This window comes from Thermobia domestica, chromosome 10 (genome assembly GCF_964235325.1).
Source record: "Thermobia domestica chromosome 10, izTheDome1.hap1.1, whole genome shotgun sequence".
In the NCBI taxonomy this organism is placed as follows: domain Eukaryota; kingdom Metazoa; phylum Arthropoda; class Insecta; order Zygentoma; family Lepismatidae; genus Thermobia; species Thermobia domestica.
The window spans coordinates 203,299,082-203,316,493 of record NC_137463.1 but is presented as its reverse complement, the minus strand read 5'-3'; the positions used below and the strand labels follow the sequence as shown (position 1 = coordinate 203,316,493).

At 35.9% G+C, this 17,412-nt stretch overlaps 1 protein-coding gene across 2 annotated transcripts in view; it reads right to left on the bottom strand.

Annotated features, from left to right (window-relative positions):
• Positions 1-17,412, bottom strand: part of qin (tudor domain-containing protein qin) — a 613,696-nt gene that overhangs the window by 121,407 nt on the left and 474,877 nt on the right. For both annotated transcript variants that reach the window (XM_081728961.1, XM_081728962.1), the window contains 4 exons: positions 14,382-14,561; positions 10,063-10,224; positions 7,802-7,934; positions 4,769-4,903 (listed from right to left, as the gene is read on the bottom strand). In XM_081728961.1, the coding sequence (XP_081585087.1) occupies positions 4,769-4,903; positions 7,802-7,934; positions 10,063-10,224; positions 14,382-14,561 (610 nt within the window). The remainder of the gene's footprint in view (positions 1-4,768; positions 4,904-7,801; positions 7,935-10,062; positions 10,225-14,381; positions 14,562-17,412) is intronic.

The window sequence follows — 17,412 nt, the reverse complement described above, 5'->3', positions numbered from 1 at the left end:
TAAGACGATGAAACATACCATCAGCAGCAACGTTTTCGAAAAGTTTTAATTATAATAATAAACGGAATAACGTTTATCAGAATTGATTAGAACCGCACATTAGTGGACAAACGAAAATCAAAGTAATTCGGAAATTACTCGAAAGCTACCATATGCCGGAAGCATATAGCTGAACATTATTTTTTTACAATATATTCTGAATTATACAAGATATTAATTCCAAAACCGAACACTTAAAATATGTTCTAACTACTATCATTTTTAATAATATGGTCAGTAAAAAGCTTTTTGATATGACTGTTATGTCATGGTTGGGTCACCCGTTTACTTCAATATTAAGGGATATTACATTAAACAATATTGTACATCGTTATTAATATCTTCAAAATGGGTTATTAGATGTCTGAAATATCTGTACAGTCAGAAACGTTTCGAATTAACTTTCTTGATGCCAAATGACACCAACTACACAGTAAAGCATAGACAGTCGCTAATAATATCAGAAATATTGCTTTTACATGATTTTCTTTTCGTTTACATCAGCTCTGAAGCTGAACTTAATCAAACAACGCTTCTATACTAAAAATGCCACTTCTAGCGATAATTCCATTTAGTCATGTATGTATACAAAGATTGGAACTTTAATAGTGGCAACTATTTATTTACGACTGATACAAAATAGATATATGTTACAAAACTTTACATTCCTTCATTGTAGTCACCAGTATTGTTTGTAACCCGTTGCCAGCAATGTGGAAATCCTTGAATACCTGTAGCAGCACTTGTTCTGAATTTTAATGGACCACTCTACTGTATGAAAAATCTCTTGAAGAATTCTCAAAAGAAAAGAACGAAGTGGTTCCTTCATCTTAGGAATCAAGTCAAAGTCACAAGGGCAAGTCTGGGGAGTAGAGTGGATGGTACAGCACTTTCCACCCCAGTCGATCGAACAAATTAGTCACACTTTGCGTTGTATGTGTCTAAGCGTTTTCCAGCAAAAAGCGTAGCGGTTTCTTTTTCAAGACTGGTCGCAAATTGTATTCCAGAAAGAAACAATACTGCAACATTGACGGTCTGATGTGGAGGAACGGTATGCGTTAGGATTACACCATCTCAATCATACATGAAAATCACCATAACTTTTACACTGCTAGGGTTCTGACGAACTTTGGATTTTCTTAGTGACCCATAATGACGTCCTTCGTTTGATTGATGTTTCAGCTACGGCTCGTACGATTTGGTCCATGTTTCATACAGCGTAAAGTTTCTCCTTCCCGCTCGCAGTGCTTCAAATGAGTACGAGCGTCGTCGTATCGTAGCCAGTTCTGCATTTCTGTGAAATCATGCAAAACCCATCGTGATGCAATTTTTCTCATGCCCAAGCGTTCCTTTAGAATGTGCAGAATAGTTGTATGCGTAGTCCCGTCTCTTGGGCCAGCTCTCGAATAACAGCATTCACATCTTCACTGACACGGGGATAACTAGGCCATTGCTCATCTTCCACATTTTGGCGTTCCTTCTTGAAGACTCGTACCCACTTTTCCATTGTTTTGCAAGGCGATGTAGATTCCCTGCAAGCCTCTTGAAGGCCTTGATGACACTCTCGTGCTCCACGGCCTCTGGCACACATTTAAGTTTTATCGAACTACATTGTTCTTGTTTCTAAAATATAGTGACAACAATAACCTTACCTCACACCGCCCGTGTACGTGTAACGTGGACCGCCCGCTACACAAGACTCTGTTCTTCTCATCTACTGCCCTTGCGCATGACGTTAGAAGAAAGAGTCCATTTGCGCCTATGTATGTCAAGTATGTCACTAACATGTGGTACGAAGGACATTATTTGATTCCACTGAGTAGCATCTCTAAAGCAGTGTTATCACTATTAAAGTTCCAATCCTTGTACTGCAAGTCAGTTTTTATTAACCAAACGAAGTAGGATCAAATATTAAACGCATCTAGGTGGCTGTTTACTTAATTATCCATTTCTAAATTTTGGTTTTTCTTTTAAACATTCAATAACATTTTTAAACAAACCTTAATATGCCTACAGAAGGTTTACGCTCTGGCAGTATAGTTGATTAAATACACATAGTTAATAAATAATGGAAACACCCATGTACTGCAACATCAATATCTGAAAGTAAGTAACACTGAAGATCAGTGAACTCCAACTACATGACTGTCTTTAACCAGATGTTAGACATATTGGAGAAACAGCATCCTAATCACGATATGATACATAATTCATGAAAAGATATTAGAAGAGAACAAGAGAAGTGGACGAAAACAGCCTAGATGAAAGGAATGACCAATCATTAAAGAGGATTGTGACACAGAACCGTAGAGATGCGCACAACTGACTATAGAACTTAGTGAGCACTTGGAAAGACGATTGTATAATGACAATTTAATGAGAACCGCATGACCTCCATATCCGCAGTGGATGCGATTTCGAAGCCTCTAATAATTGACGGTAGCGCGAAAGATATGGTGCGAACTAACACATAACCGAGAAACGCTATGTCTACTGACATTTACTACTTACTACTCTAACCTGAAGTTGAAATAAGTTCTAGTCGCGCCAAGCTATCAGATTCTGAGAGATCATCGAAATTAAGCACCACCGCTTGGTCTAGTCAGTGCTGACATCCCCATTAAACCTAAATCAATCAATCTAGTCAGCGTTCGAACAGGTGCACCATTAAAACAATTAAGATGATATCGGTATAACGTATTGATCCAGCACTGTGTAAACAATTGAAAAGCAACTTGAATGGAAAAGTAGCGAACTCTAATAAAATAAATCAACAACGAAGAGAAGTCGGTGTACAGATCACACATCACTCTACAAGGCATCAGTACATCAGACGGATGATAAAGCCTTGTCCCTTCTAAGGCTGGTCCACTAAGGAGTTGAGTTATACCCTGACACTAAGGTAAAGTAAGGTCTCACTCTCACTTTCTTGAACTTTTGTGAGTAACTTACAAGAAAATAATAATAATAATAATAATAATAATAATAATAATAATAATAATAATAATAATAATAATAATAATAATAATAATAATAATAATAATAATAATAAAATCAAGTGAGGGAGTCATATCTATAAAGAGCTATTACATGACAAATAACTGTTTCCAAGGCCTTTCGTATTGCGTACAAATTTGTACGCCTCACCGTTATGACATCATAACCTGTGTACCCAAATTTTTGATCTGTAAGGAAAAGATTTGAAAACAGTTATAATTTAATATACAAGGCACGTTCGGAAAGTAACCTCCGATTGGTCACTGTGCACGAAGTAGTGGGGCAGCGATACCATTTTTGCATAGACGTGCGCGGTGATTCCAGGTTGTCTGATCAAAATTCCACTTTTATAGCATTACAAAATATGTGCCGCGTTAGAAAACCGTGCGAGTTGCGAGCTATTATATGTTTTTCTATGGCAAAACAATATTTGGCAGCAGCTATCATCGGGAACTTTGTGCCGTGTATGGATCAAGTGTGATGAGTGAAGTTGTTGTTTATGAATAGTTTTTTTTTTTTTCATTTAAAAGTGGACAAAAAACATTCACGACGAAGAGAGGAGTGGCAGGCCATCAATTGTCATTGATGAACTCGGTCAGAAAATTGATGGAAAAGTTCGTGAAAATCCGGAGCTTTCCGACGAATTTCCACAAATGTCCAGGACTGTGTTATATGACGTTGCGACAAAGATGCAATCATGGGCGGAAGATTTTTATGCTGATGGAGTTTCTAAGCTAATGCAGAGATATAAGAGCTTCAAAATGTTTATGGAAACTATGTTGAAAAATAGAGCAAAGTAGTAGTTTTCATAATAAATTCTTCTCATTTACTTTGGTGTTCCTTTTTCAGTCAATTGAAGGTTACTTTCCGAACGGCCCACTATCTGGCTCACTTTCTACATTTTGTATATTTTTCTTTGCCTTTAAGTAATTTAATAATAATAATAATAATAATAATAATAATAATAATAATAATAATAATAATAATAATAATAATAATAACTAACTAACTAACTCTATGGCCTATGGAACCCAGAGGTTCAGTGCCGCGTTCACAAAAGCTCTCCACTGACTTTTATCCTTAGCTAATTACATCCAGTTTCTACTTTGTATTCCTATCTCTGCGAGATCCATCTTAATATTATCCTCCCATCTGCGCCTAGGTCTTCCTAATGGTCGTTTTCCTATGGGTCTACCAGTCAAGACTTTGAAAGCGTTTCTACTTTCTTCCATTCTAGCTACATGACCTGCCCACCTAAGCCTCCTAGACTTGACGACCCTAACAATGTTGGGTAAACCGTATAAACTATGTAGTTCCTCGTTATGAAGCTTCCGCCATTCCCCATTCTCGTTCCTCTTGGGTCCGAATATTCTTCTCAGGATCCTGTTCTCAAATACTTTCAGTCTATGTTCTTCCCTCAGAGTAAGCGACCATGTTTCGCAACCATACAGAACAACAGGCATGATTATCGTTTTATATATTTTAAGCTTCAAATTCCTCGACAGAATTCGCGACGACAAAAGATTTTGAACCGAATAGTAACACGAATTCCCTGCTTTTAGTCGACATTTAATTTCTTCGTGAATGTGATTTTCCTCTGTTAATATTGATCCTAACAATAATAATAATAATAATAACAATAAAGGTGTAAGCTTACTGAAGAGCTCAGTAAGAAGAAAACCTATCTGTCACTAAATGACCACTTTTAATTTAATTTTTTAATGAACCTTACCTATTAACGGATCTAACAAACGCTCGAACAGCCTCTGATGACCATTCATCACCCGTTCGTGGCAAAGCTCCCCATAATGAACAATGGACAGCAAATGGAGGATTTTGAGCGAAACGTGGAGGAATACATCTTAACCTGCAAAAAACGATTTCAAAAATAATTAAAACAAACTATTGAGGATTAAACAAATATAAACAGCATGATACATAATTTGTTTCAATCCTCAGCTATCTACAGCATTTTCTCACACGTAATAATTCAACATTTAAATAAAATTATGTAACCACTGCTAATCACAGCATAACATTTTCTTTAGTAACAAAAGACTTTAGCAGTGATCAAGGATATCTTAATCCAACATACCTACCAAAAAAAAAATCTATATTCCTTATACGCTGTACTACAATTAAATTTAATTCGACGTACGCGTAGAAACAAAAATGTCAAGATAATGGGAAATTAATTTCAGAAGTTGATAAATTGTTTGTGTTACTGACTTTTTGACACTTGTTTTAAATTCTTATACAGTAAAACCTGTTAATTTCGCCACCTGCCTAATTTGGACTGTTTTATGGGTCCTACATTTCCTTTTAAGACATGAGTTACTAATTAATTTGTAAGTATCTTTATACATAGAACACCTGAACATCAGACACTATACGTGGTCATCTTAATCTTTTAGAAGCTGTTAGTTTTGGAAGTCAATAAATCCAAAGGAGAAGGGAGAAGACCTTGTCCACTGAAAGTAGCTTCTCCCAACATACAGGAGTAGACAGTACTGATTACTGGGCCCTACGTTTGCTATCGGAGAGTGTATGGAGAGAGAGTCCCACATTCCTTTCCATTCATATTTTAAGATATTCAACAGTCAAGGCGAGACGGATTTTTGAGATATGCTTTTGGTTTGAGCACGTGTTCGAAGTCTTTATATTCTGGGGAAGATGGAGGAAATTTGTAACAAATGATGAACTGGTTCATATTGCGAAGTAGAAGAAAGGAAAACTGTCAATACGTAAGTTCGTACTGGTCAACATCCACTAGGAAGGTGATATAACTGTTTGTAAATTCATAACTAAAGACCTCTTTTGGTGTTTCGCTGCTTAGAAGGATGAGACATTTCGATTATTTCCTTAAACTAATGATCTTATCTGTATCTATCTTCCTAGGTAGAAGAAACGAAACAATCAATAAAGAATTTGTACAATTTTAGTATATTAAAACAAAATTAAAGGATAGTGTGCTAATAGCAAACCTAGATACTTATTGCATACAAGGTGTTCATATTGTAGAAGGAGCATTTCGTGTCATATTTATTATATACTTAAATATTATTTTACAAAACACAATCTAATATGTAGATAATAATTAGTTACTATAGTATGTCCGAGAAGTCCCTTGAACTCCTAGGTTTGAGTATCACAGACAGCAATGTCTGTATAATTTTAGTTTGTTTATTTAGTATATACTATTGTTGAGTAGTTACATATACGAACTATATATCTACTGGATCTGTATCTACTCCAACGTACTGCACTTCTAGATGTATGCGTCTTCCTACGTCCACTACTCGGCCAGTCTTTGACACATTTGAATGCAAACGCATGTTTCTCCCAATCAAGTAAGGTTTCTTTACGAAGTGGGTGTCCTTGTCAAAGCGTTCCCTAAACGCAGTTATTATCCGTGTCATTTTTTGCCCTGTGTGCGGTCATTCATGCACCCACACACATGCAACTAACCATTTCTCAACTGTGTAATTGCAACTGCTTACATCAGTCATGCCTACACAACTGAAATTCTCCACGTGACGTTCAATACAAGGATGACAAGCAGAGCTTGAAGCAGGATACTACACAGTTGGACCATGTGAGCATGAGAGCACAGTTACCATTACTACAATTAAATTACTCTGACATTGTTCTCTGTGATACCTAAACTTAGATCTCCGGGGATTTCTCGGACACTCCATACACTAGAAATTCGTATATTACAATCTACAATAGTTTCAGCCTTAAAATACAGTACTTTGTGTAAGTTGGCAAATTCTCAATAGAACTGATGGTAAGCAACATCGAGATCTTTCACTTAATTATACGTACATATTTAGGTAAAGATAAATAGGACATTATTTATTATATGTTCAATATATATAACGCATTATTTATTATATATGTTCAAACTGGATATTTTTTTAGTAAAAATAATAGTGAAAACTTTTAACTGAAAACGATCTATATACACTTTCAAAAGGTTCTAATAAGCGCGTCAGTGATTTTTTGATTTTAAATCTAATACATTATTTCTATTATTTTATTTAAATGATAATTTTATACAAATAATGAAACTTTTAGCATTTTTACAAAAATAAAAAATGATTTTCTAGTATTTTGAAATCATCTTTAGCAATTTAGCAGTGGTTTCATATTTGCTTATATTTCCGTAAAAATCCTTCTTATGGTAGGATAACTAGGATCCAAAACTTATTTAAACGAAGTAAAAAGAAAATGAAATTAAATCTTTAATTTACCGTGACAGAGTTACGTCATGTAGGCTAAAGGAGACAGTTGATAAATGGTAATGATCGGATTGGTGGAATAAAAATTGACCTAAAGAAACGGGAGAACTCATTGAGAAAGCCCCAGGAGAGAGAGTTGTGCATCAGAAACCAATACTAACTCAAGGAAGCTTCGCATTAGAGGTGTGTTCTCTATTACTAGGCCATCATACTATAAATCTTAGGCTTATAAGAAGAGGATTTTCTCCCGTTTCAGAAATGGTGTATAAACTGAGGAGTAAGCGGTATAAAGACATGCCCACTCTAAGAGAGTTTCATCACTATTATTATTATTATTATTATTATTATTATTATTATTATTATTATTATTATTATTATTATTATTATTATGAACTTAAAATATCTGCCATTTTCTTGAAAATTAACGATAAAGAACTTTCGTACTTTATCGAAAATACGAATATACATTAAATAATATATTAAAGGGTATTTAACTAAATACATATTATTAATTCACTTACTTATCTGTTGAAACTATTTCAACATTTCCATAATCAACATATTGTATTTCAATCATGCCGTTTTCTAAAATACTTCTTACTCGACCTCTATACCAACGGTTGTCGGCTTCATACTGTACCAAATACAATCCATCTACAAAGAAACCCGTAATTAATTGCAGAAATTATTTAACATTATGAAGTTCCGTAATATTTCAAAGAGTAATTACAAGGAGTAAAATAAACTGACTATTGTAAAGAAACTGTGTTTAAAAAATGTTTTCATTTAAAACCTCTGTACTCTCTAGCTACAAATGATATGTTGTCATTCACAGAAAAAAAATGTATGTGTTTAATTATGATTTACTCATACTCAAAATTAACAATAAAAATTAAAATGAGATATATGACCTGAAACTACGCCAATTCGAAAGAAGTTGAGAAATACAAACTACAAAAATAATAATTTCTAGTCTCCGTAGACCAAAACAATATTTGCATCAGTGTTACAATTTACACATCTTGTGAAAAGCAGTAATAAGAGATACCCAGACATTGGGATCATTCATCCTCATGCATCTAGTCATTTGAATTACATTTTTAAAAAATCACAGCTTTTATGTTGAGCCTTATACATAAGATGCACCATTTAAATATACAGGGTTTTCATAAAGTCTGGACGGATTTAATTTGCTTATAATTTTCATAAAAATGCTCATATTGAAATCAAAGTGCAAACGGTAGCGGCAGGATTAAATTTTTAGTTGGCAACACTGTTAGATAAGCGGCAACTCTGAACACGTTGAGAGAGAGAGAGGGAGGGCAAGGCCAATTCTGGTGTGTCGAAAGTTCACCAAAGAGTTCAAAAAGCCGGCACCGACTGAGAGTGCAATCCGAAAGTGGCATGCTAAGTTCTTGGAGACAGAAAGCGTCCTGGACCGTCCTCGAAGTGGGAGGCCGCCAACATCGCCTGCAACAGAGAGCAGGGTAAGGGAAAGCATCATCAACAGACCACAGAAGTCGATTCCTAGACGGTCCTACGCGAATGTGTGGACGTAAATGGCGCCCAGTTGGAGGTGTGGCGGTGAATGAACTGAGCTGGTGCAGATTACAGGTAAAACTTTAATCCTTCCGCTACCGTTTGCATTTTATTTGATTTCAATATGAGCATTTTTATGTAAATTATAAGCGAATTAAATCCGTCCATACTTTATGAAAACCCTGTATATACTTTACAGGTATCCACACTTTAAGTACAATACATTTAAAACTAATACATCATACGAAGTAGGTATCAATCATGGCTATAATTAATAATGATGTTTTAATTCATAGGATATTGCAATTGTCTTCCACACCGAACCATTCTTCCTGGTTCGACTTTTGTTTAAAAATGAAATGAAATGAAATCTGTAAATTTTACGTTCAACGATTATGTCGGCTAGGCTAAAGGAGACGATAATGAGAAATGAATAAAATGGTGGAATGAAGAAAGAGGAGAAAACGGGAGAACCCCGAGAAAAGCCATGCACACGGTGTTTGTCCATCACAAAGCTCAATTGGTGCGAGCGACTTGTCTTTAAGAGGCAGCATTAATGAGTACAACTAGTATGAATTAAGAGCTTAGATTTAACATAGGTCACAAATATCTTTCACTGTATATTTCGGATCTACACAAAGTTCTTTTGAAAAAAAAAATGGTACAATAGTTCAACCTAAACAACAAATATGTTAATGTAGCTATACCGATAGAAGCTTCATATGCATATTAAAGTTGAAATTAATTATAATAATAATCGAAAACTTCATAAGGAAATCAATGAAAAACAATGAAACGCAAAATCATATTAATAAGCCTAACAAAACCCTGGTTCTTTTTCTAAAATATGCATAAATTGTCTTCGAAAACCAACATTGTGAATATTCAATACAAGATATTAAAAGATAATAAAAATAATGAGTGATTTGCACGGTCCTTGGCTAGCATTAATTTCTTATCCCCCCCTCCCCCCGGGTTAAGCAGTTGGGAGACCTGTCCATAGATGCCATTACTGGCGTTTCCTTTTAGCGGGAAAGTGATCTCTCAAACTTACATTTCTGACTTGACCATTCACCCAGAAGCTAAAAGAGAAAATCTCGCTACTGTTTCAAGGGAAGGAAGGTATCCTGCTGTTTTTGGATGCAAAAGGAAGAAATAAGAAGAATGAATAAGTTAGTTTTTATTGCTATACATTCAATCTTTTAAAAAACATTCGTTTTGTAAGTATGTATTATAATTATACCTTTATGTACATCATCTGGTATTCCTGCGCCTTCCGGTATTTGAGAGATATACCTACTGAAGCCTCTCGTCATATCTTCTATATTTCTGACATCCGACCAACGCTGGATCCAAAAACTACTCGGGTTCTTGACGTGGCTAACAAAAACATTTTCACTAGTACCTGAAAAAAGCGGGAACAGAATGTTAAGTTTAATGTTATTATTTAAGTTTAAGCAAATTTAAGGAAAATCAATTAAAAATTGTCAAATCCAAGAAAATCAACTTTAAAGGGTTAACAGTCTAACTTTTCGGAGTTACCAGGGTTAATATACACCAAAATTTTGATTTTTCTACTTACATCCTAATGAGAACAAGAATACACAATGTACGTTACTGGTGGAAAATTAATGTTATAACCTTGTTCGAAACAACATATGTCGCGACCAATGTACAAGAAATTTGAAGTAAAAAGTCAACGGAAGATAATTTTGTCCTTAGTACTGTATGGATGTGAAAGTTGACCGCTGACGCGGAGAGAACAGAAATTCAAGGTTTCCGAAATAATATTTTGAGAAAACTATCTGACTCGAAGAGACGAATGTAAAGTGAATTTAGAAAGTTACACAATGCATGACTTCACAATAACTGTAAGTCCTGAATATTGTATCCTAATTAGAAAACGCAAGCATGTCAGTCTGTGCATCACGCTATCCTGGAGTGTTATACAATTTCGCTTAAGAGATTTGTAATGTAGAAAGACATTGGACACAGAATCATTAATCGAGAATTCCTTATAGTTAGCGACAAATGTCTCAGTGCGTCACTCTTATAGATGTCGGAAAAATGAATTGAAATCTTTAAGTTTTACGTTCCACGATTACGCCGGTTAGGCTAAAGGGGACGGTGATTATGAGAAATGAATGAAATGGTGGAATGAAGAAATTACGAGGAAACGGGAGAACCCCGAGAAAACCCACGAGCACGGTGTTTGTCCACCACAAAGTCAACACGGCGCAAGCTGGGATCGAACCAGGGACTCCAAGCACCGGAGGTGAACGCTCTACCAGAGCCACCGCGCCCCCTAATAGGTGTCGGTACTTGCAGGATTGTTGTATGTAACGAAATTCTTGAATAACTCCATAAAAACATACGGTATGGAGTTTGAGGTGGTTAGTGTTCAATACGTAAATAAATAAATAAACAATTAGAGCTTTTACATAAACATGACTTTAACCTATAGTGTATGGCAAGCCGAAGGCTTGGTAGCAACAACTAGTGCATAATAAAGTCAGGGTACCTAAGTGTGAGAAGAATGTCGCTGGCATGCGAAATACTTGCAGAGTGCGTAAAGTCTTACTTGGGAAATCTGAGAGCAGGAGACCTTGTCGCGGACTACCAAGAAAGGACAACTTAAAGTAGGACCTTGTGGAAAGGGAACAATCTAGAATGGAGACACAAGATAAGATATAATGCCGAAGTTTTGTTTCTGTTCCGATGAACCTTCTGTTTACCTATCGCCCCCAGAGTTAATGACATTACATGGCAGAATCCTAAATAAAATGACACCTAGTTGAAGGACTGGTGCGGGAAAGCTGGGTTTGGTGGGGAGTCATGTGATTCGGATCCTACGTTAAGCTATAGATCTACATTTTGATAGCCTCAGTGCTGAATGAGTCGCTAACTCCAATCCAACTGTAACCAATGTAGTTCTGTAGAGTTACTGTAGGGCTCTATTATTACAAAAGAAAGGATGAAATGAAAAAATGAAATCTTCGAGTTTTACGTCCCACGGTTATGCCGGTTAGGCTAAAGGAGACGGTGATGATGAGTAATGAATGAAATGGTGGAATGAAGAAAGTGGGAGGAAACGGGAGAACCCCGAGAAAACCCACGCACACGGTGTTTGTCCACCACAAAGTTAACTTGGCGGGAAGGATGAAATGAGAATGTAAGAAATCAGAGTAAACTTTCTAACGTTAGTCCTCAACATCCTTTATATTAAACTACTGAATTTCTGGAAGTGATGCAGCTATCTTTCTCTGAATGTATAAAAATGTAAAGTTACGATTGGTTTTCTTAGTGAAGGATGAACTTTGATACACTGTAATAAATACTTCTTTTTAAAACATAACTAGCTTCTTTTATACATCTTGTCTAGTTTACATCTCACCAGTCTGATTTTTCAAAAATTAGAATACAAATAAACACTATTATGCTCATCATACTATTTTCTTTCTATTCTTCAAATACATAATTGACATGTTTCTATTTTACTGTTTTGCACCGGCATAACTGGTTTAGTGACTGATTGCAATATGATTATGGTAATGGAAACTTTGTAATTCTCTCAATAAAATACTATTGATCTGCTGACAGTAGTATTTATTGTAATTCATGGTTAAATGTTTCAGTTCTTGTAACAAAAATATGTTGTTGGATGACTACTTGTTATACAATATGTATTTAAATATATGCATACTTCGTGAATGTTTCAATACGAGGTAAACCTAATTAGTAAGTTGTGAGTGCTTTACTTGAGATTTATGCTTGTACCTCTCTAAATCTCGTTTCATGTTTTACAGAAGTCTGTTCAGTATATATCAGACAGAATTAGGTATGTAATCACTGTCAACTGGGAAATGAGACTAGAATGCCACGTCTGCTATAGTGAGTAATGAGTCTGAAGTTGTAGGCGACTGTGTGTCATCAAATGGCGCTTAAACTAAACTGTTACTGGGAAGGGTATGTCATGAGCCTTCCCGGGGTGAATACTGCGAAAGCTCTTTTGACCCGCCACAAAAGTCAGGAGATAGTAGCGAAACAGTCGTCCCAAAAAGCAAAAGCAAGTGAGCTCCAAGAAAAATGACATTAGCTGTGTTGCATGGGATCCGCCAAATGGCATGTCAGGAAAATGTATTGATCCAACGTGCGATGGGACAACGAATCAATTTGGCAACTTCAAATGTAAACACAGTCATTCGAAAATGGCTCCGGTTGAGGTGCATCCTTAACACTTGCGTAGACCCATGTTTCTCTGTCAACAGTTCAAAACGGAAAACTACTGCAGAAACCGTACGAAAAGCACCTGGCTGGTTCCAAATGTCGGTAGTTGCACAATACTTGGAAGTAATACGCTCATTTCATTGCTAGTAGTCATATTCGGCCCATGACATACCGTCACTGCCTGGAAAGTTTCCCCACATGGGTTTATGGTTCCTACGAGGAAGTTGCTGATGCGCATACCTTGCGATGAAGCCATTATACCAAACGTGAAAATAAAAGCAAGGTACTTCCAGGATCCATTATAATACTATTATGATCTTTCGGATCGATATTCCACAACTGTATGGTGCGGATGTCAACCACGTGAGGAGTAGAACCGAATTCCTTGCGCTTGCTTCCGCGGCATTTGCTTGAATGTAAACTTCAATGTTGGGCATTAGTCCATAGTACTGGTGGTCCAATAGAATACTATCGGTGGTGACGGCCAGATTTCTCGTAAGATGAGTACTTCAAAATCGGTCTGATCACACCTAGATGAAAAATATTTATCTTGTTCAACGATGGATGCTTAGTGTATGTAGAATTATTCGTTAAGTGTTTCTTTCGATTCGAAATTTACATATATGGAAGTCTCTTTAATTTTCTGTCTAATATCTACCAAATATTTTGAGAGGTCTAGCCGTATCATACTTTTCATTCAGTATTTTAATATGTTCTTTAGTACATATCTTTACATTCCTGTTTGATTATTCCTACATATTTGAATTCACATACACACAAAACTTGAGATCATGTCTTTTTGTCTAACTTTTAAACTCAGTTACTGACTTTTTAATGCTTTATGGAATATGAATGCTGAGATTCCATTTTATGAAAATTGCAACTCTAAAAAAGGAATTACTTGTTAAACTCACAATATTTATACAACAGTTTGTGACTTAGAAATTGTTACAATTTCACCGGGATGGCATACGAGTGGGTCCAGCAGCGCGCCCGAAGAATTACGCACCAGCTAAACCATTTCTATGAAACAATATACAAATATATTACTCAAAAAGCCACTGTAATTACGTTCTTTATATCTGTTAGTGTTAGTCATAAATAACAAAAAGGAAATTTCCTGATCTGAGACTTCAGTGGATAGAAACTTAAATTTTCAGTAAATGATCCACTACTGATAAGAAATGATAACGAAGGTTATTTCATGAAAGGCCATATGCTTTATTAAACCTTGAGAACACTCATACCAGGTAAGTTGATGTTATATTGCATATGTGTTTTAGTCAGTTTGTGATGGTTCCAAGCTCTTTTCTTTCTTTTCTTTCACGTACATACCCACGATAAAATCCACTGCTGCAACATTTCTAGTCCTCTTTTTGAATCTGGGCTCTTCCTCCGTTGTGTTCGTTGTAGATTCTGCATCGCTCGCTACTGATCCCTTATCTTTCGTATTCTCTGTATCGAGAGATTCGTTTAAACATGAAACTGAAGATGATCTGGAACTAATAGGTGAAGCTATGGAACAGAGAAACCAAAACGTAATATTAAAATAGACACAAAAAATCAAAATTGTGCACAAAATTCAAATGAAATATTGACATATTGAATCATCAAAAGGTAATAATTTCATAAGATGATTAACATTAAACAAATACATACAGTCAAATATTTAATCTAAATTAAAGTTGAATAATATAATACTTGATTGCACTAAATTAAAATTAAAACCATAAAAACTACGACAATCGCATGGAAATATGTATATTCGGAACTTACATACTAACCCATTTTCTGTTAATGCTCAAGAAACTTTATGTATCTTTTTAATTACCTGAGAAACCCTGGTTCGATTCCCTGTGAAAGCTCATCTGGTTCAGGTCCCACGTTAAACTATAGGCTCACATACCACACTCTTGCTGCTGAAAGAGACGGTAAACTTCAAACCAACTTCCCAACCAACCTTTTAATTGACCGTATGCGAAAATTAAGTTCTTATGGTTGCTTGATTATAGTTACAATATTAAAACTTTTAATAAAAAAATAATTTGCATAATAGACAGCAGAATAATTTGGAAAAGGGTAGTTGTAAGTATTAAAAACAAGGTAAAAATTAGAGGGACAGAGGTTCTAATATAATATAAAGGGATAATAAAAATGTCTTTGCTCATTTATATTTAAAAGCATTTTCCATCAAATTTACTCAGTAACTTTCAGTTCTTGTCATTAGTACTGCTGTTACTCCAATATCCATAATCGCTTGATTAATGGTATACGTAATGATCTATTAATATCACAAGCCAATTCAACGTAGCTCCAGGAACATGTTCCAAAATTCATCATATCGGAAGAAATGAAATGAAATCTTTGAGTTTTACGTCCCACGGTTATGCCGGTTGAGTCTAAAGGAGACGGTGATAATGAGAAATGAATGAAATGGTGTAATGAAGAAAGTGGGAGGAAACGGAAGAACCCCAAGAAAACCCACGAGCACGGTATTTGTCCACCACAAAGTCTACAGGGCGCGAGCTTTGGATCGAACCAGGGACCCCAAGCACCGGAGGTGCACGTTCTACCACTGAGCTACCGTGCCCCCCATCATATCGGAAGAATAGCCGACTGTAATTCCGACATCAACCACCACCGCTCCCTGGTCCAAATTGCAGTCCAAAGTCTGCTTTCAGCAACAAGGACCATTATCTCCATGTAACTTACACTGGAGCAGCAGTAGAGATTTCGTTTAGTAATATGTGCACTGTCATTAATAATTGAAGACAGTATCTGCAGGTTTGTATGCCTGCAAAAGTGAATATTTCGAATATCAAGTACTATCTTCTTGCGTAGTACAGTGAGTTTAATAAATGTGCATTTTTTCTCTCTATCTGAAATCTACCAATATATATATATATATATATATATATATATATATATATATATATATATATATATATATATATATATACAAAATCTTTATCTATCCTAGTTTTAACTACAGCAATTGACTAACTTTTCTATTCTCTAAACCGGTCATGTTACTGAGGTAGAACACTTGAACTGGAACGTAACATTAATTGAAAACAACATAAAATTTTAAGTTAATACCAATCCGCAACGATTTTGTGTGTTCCCCAGTGGCGGTAGTATCTCCACGGTGCAGACGGCTGGCTTACTGCAAGTAAGCGACGCGCAGTTTTCACTTTTGTCGTCTGCACTCCAATCCTAAGCGTGAAGAATGTTTTCTTCCGAATAAAATCGAGCAGTAATTTTACTGTACTAAACAACAAAATTATTTTGCTTTGCTAAACAACAAAACCATTTGTTTATCACTTGTTAGAGAAGGCTAATCCGTCTATGTGTATTCGGTTTTGAAGTCTCACCTACTTTAAAAAAAACCACGAAACCACATCGGTTGCCATCGAAGTGAGTATTAGCAAGTCCTGCACCGTAACTTCCATTGAAGGAGGCTCCGTTGAAGTACAGGAACGGAAATCTTGGTCCACTCTTGCTGCCAGGTTTTCCAGAGGCCACACAAGTAAAAATTGAACTAAATATTTAATTTAATGTCCCATGATAATGCCATTTAGGCTAACGGATGTGATAGGATAAGAATAAGTGACTGATTGTGAGAGATGATAGGATAAGAATAAGAGAGAAAGCACGACAACGCCAAGAAAACACACCACACACACGATGCTAAACATATTACGAACTGCCTATAACCACAAGTAGCTGTCAAATTTTAATCCAGAACTTTGATAAAAAGAGTAAGCACCCGTCGTTGCCGATTCTTAATCCAGTACATTGATTAAAAAAGAGGAAAAACGGTCTTAACTCTATTTCCCAGTGTTTATCTTCTACTCCTATGTAAACCCGTAGAACATTACCGTACAACTATGACGTAATGTGGGTTGCATAGACGCAAGGCGTTCTTAAACCTGTTAGAATGGTGTGTATACATTCTTGCATACACTTTCACCCTCCAATCCGACTTGTAAATCCGAAAATCTAAAAAAAAAAAAAAAAAAAAAAGGCTTCATACAGGATTAGACCTGGTGAAGATCTACCGGTGTTACAAATTCCGAAGCTCTAGATCATATATTTCCATGCGAAAATCGGTAACACACACACACATTTTTTTATAAGGTCTGACGGTTATACCCTTTAAGCTAAAGGGGACGGTGATTAATGAAAGTGAATCACTGTGAAACTAAATTTTCTGTGCCCTCCCACCGGGAATCGAAGCCAGGACCCCGTGCACAATTGGCACATGTGTTTGATATTACCTTAGAGTTTGTCCTGTTGGCGACAGGTGTGTTGCCATTTATGACTTGTTACATGGCCGGAAACAGCACCGCACACCACTCATGTT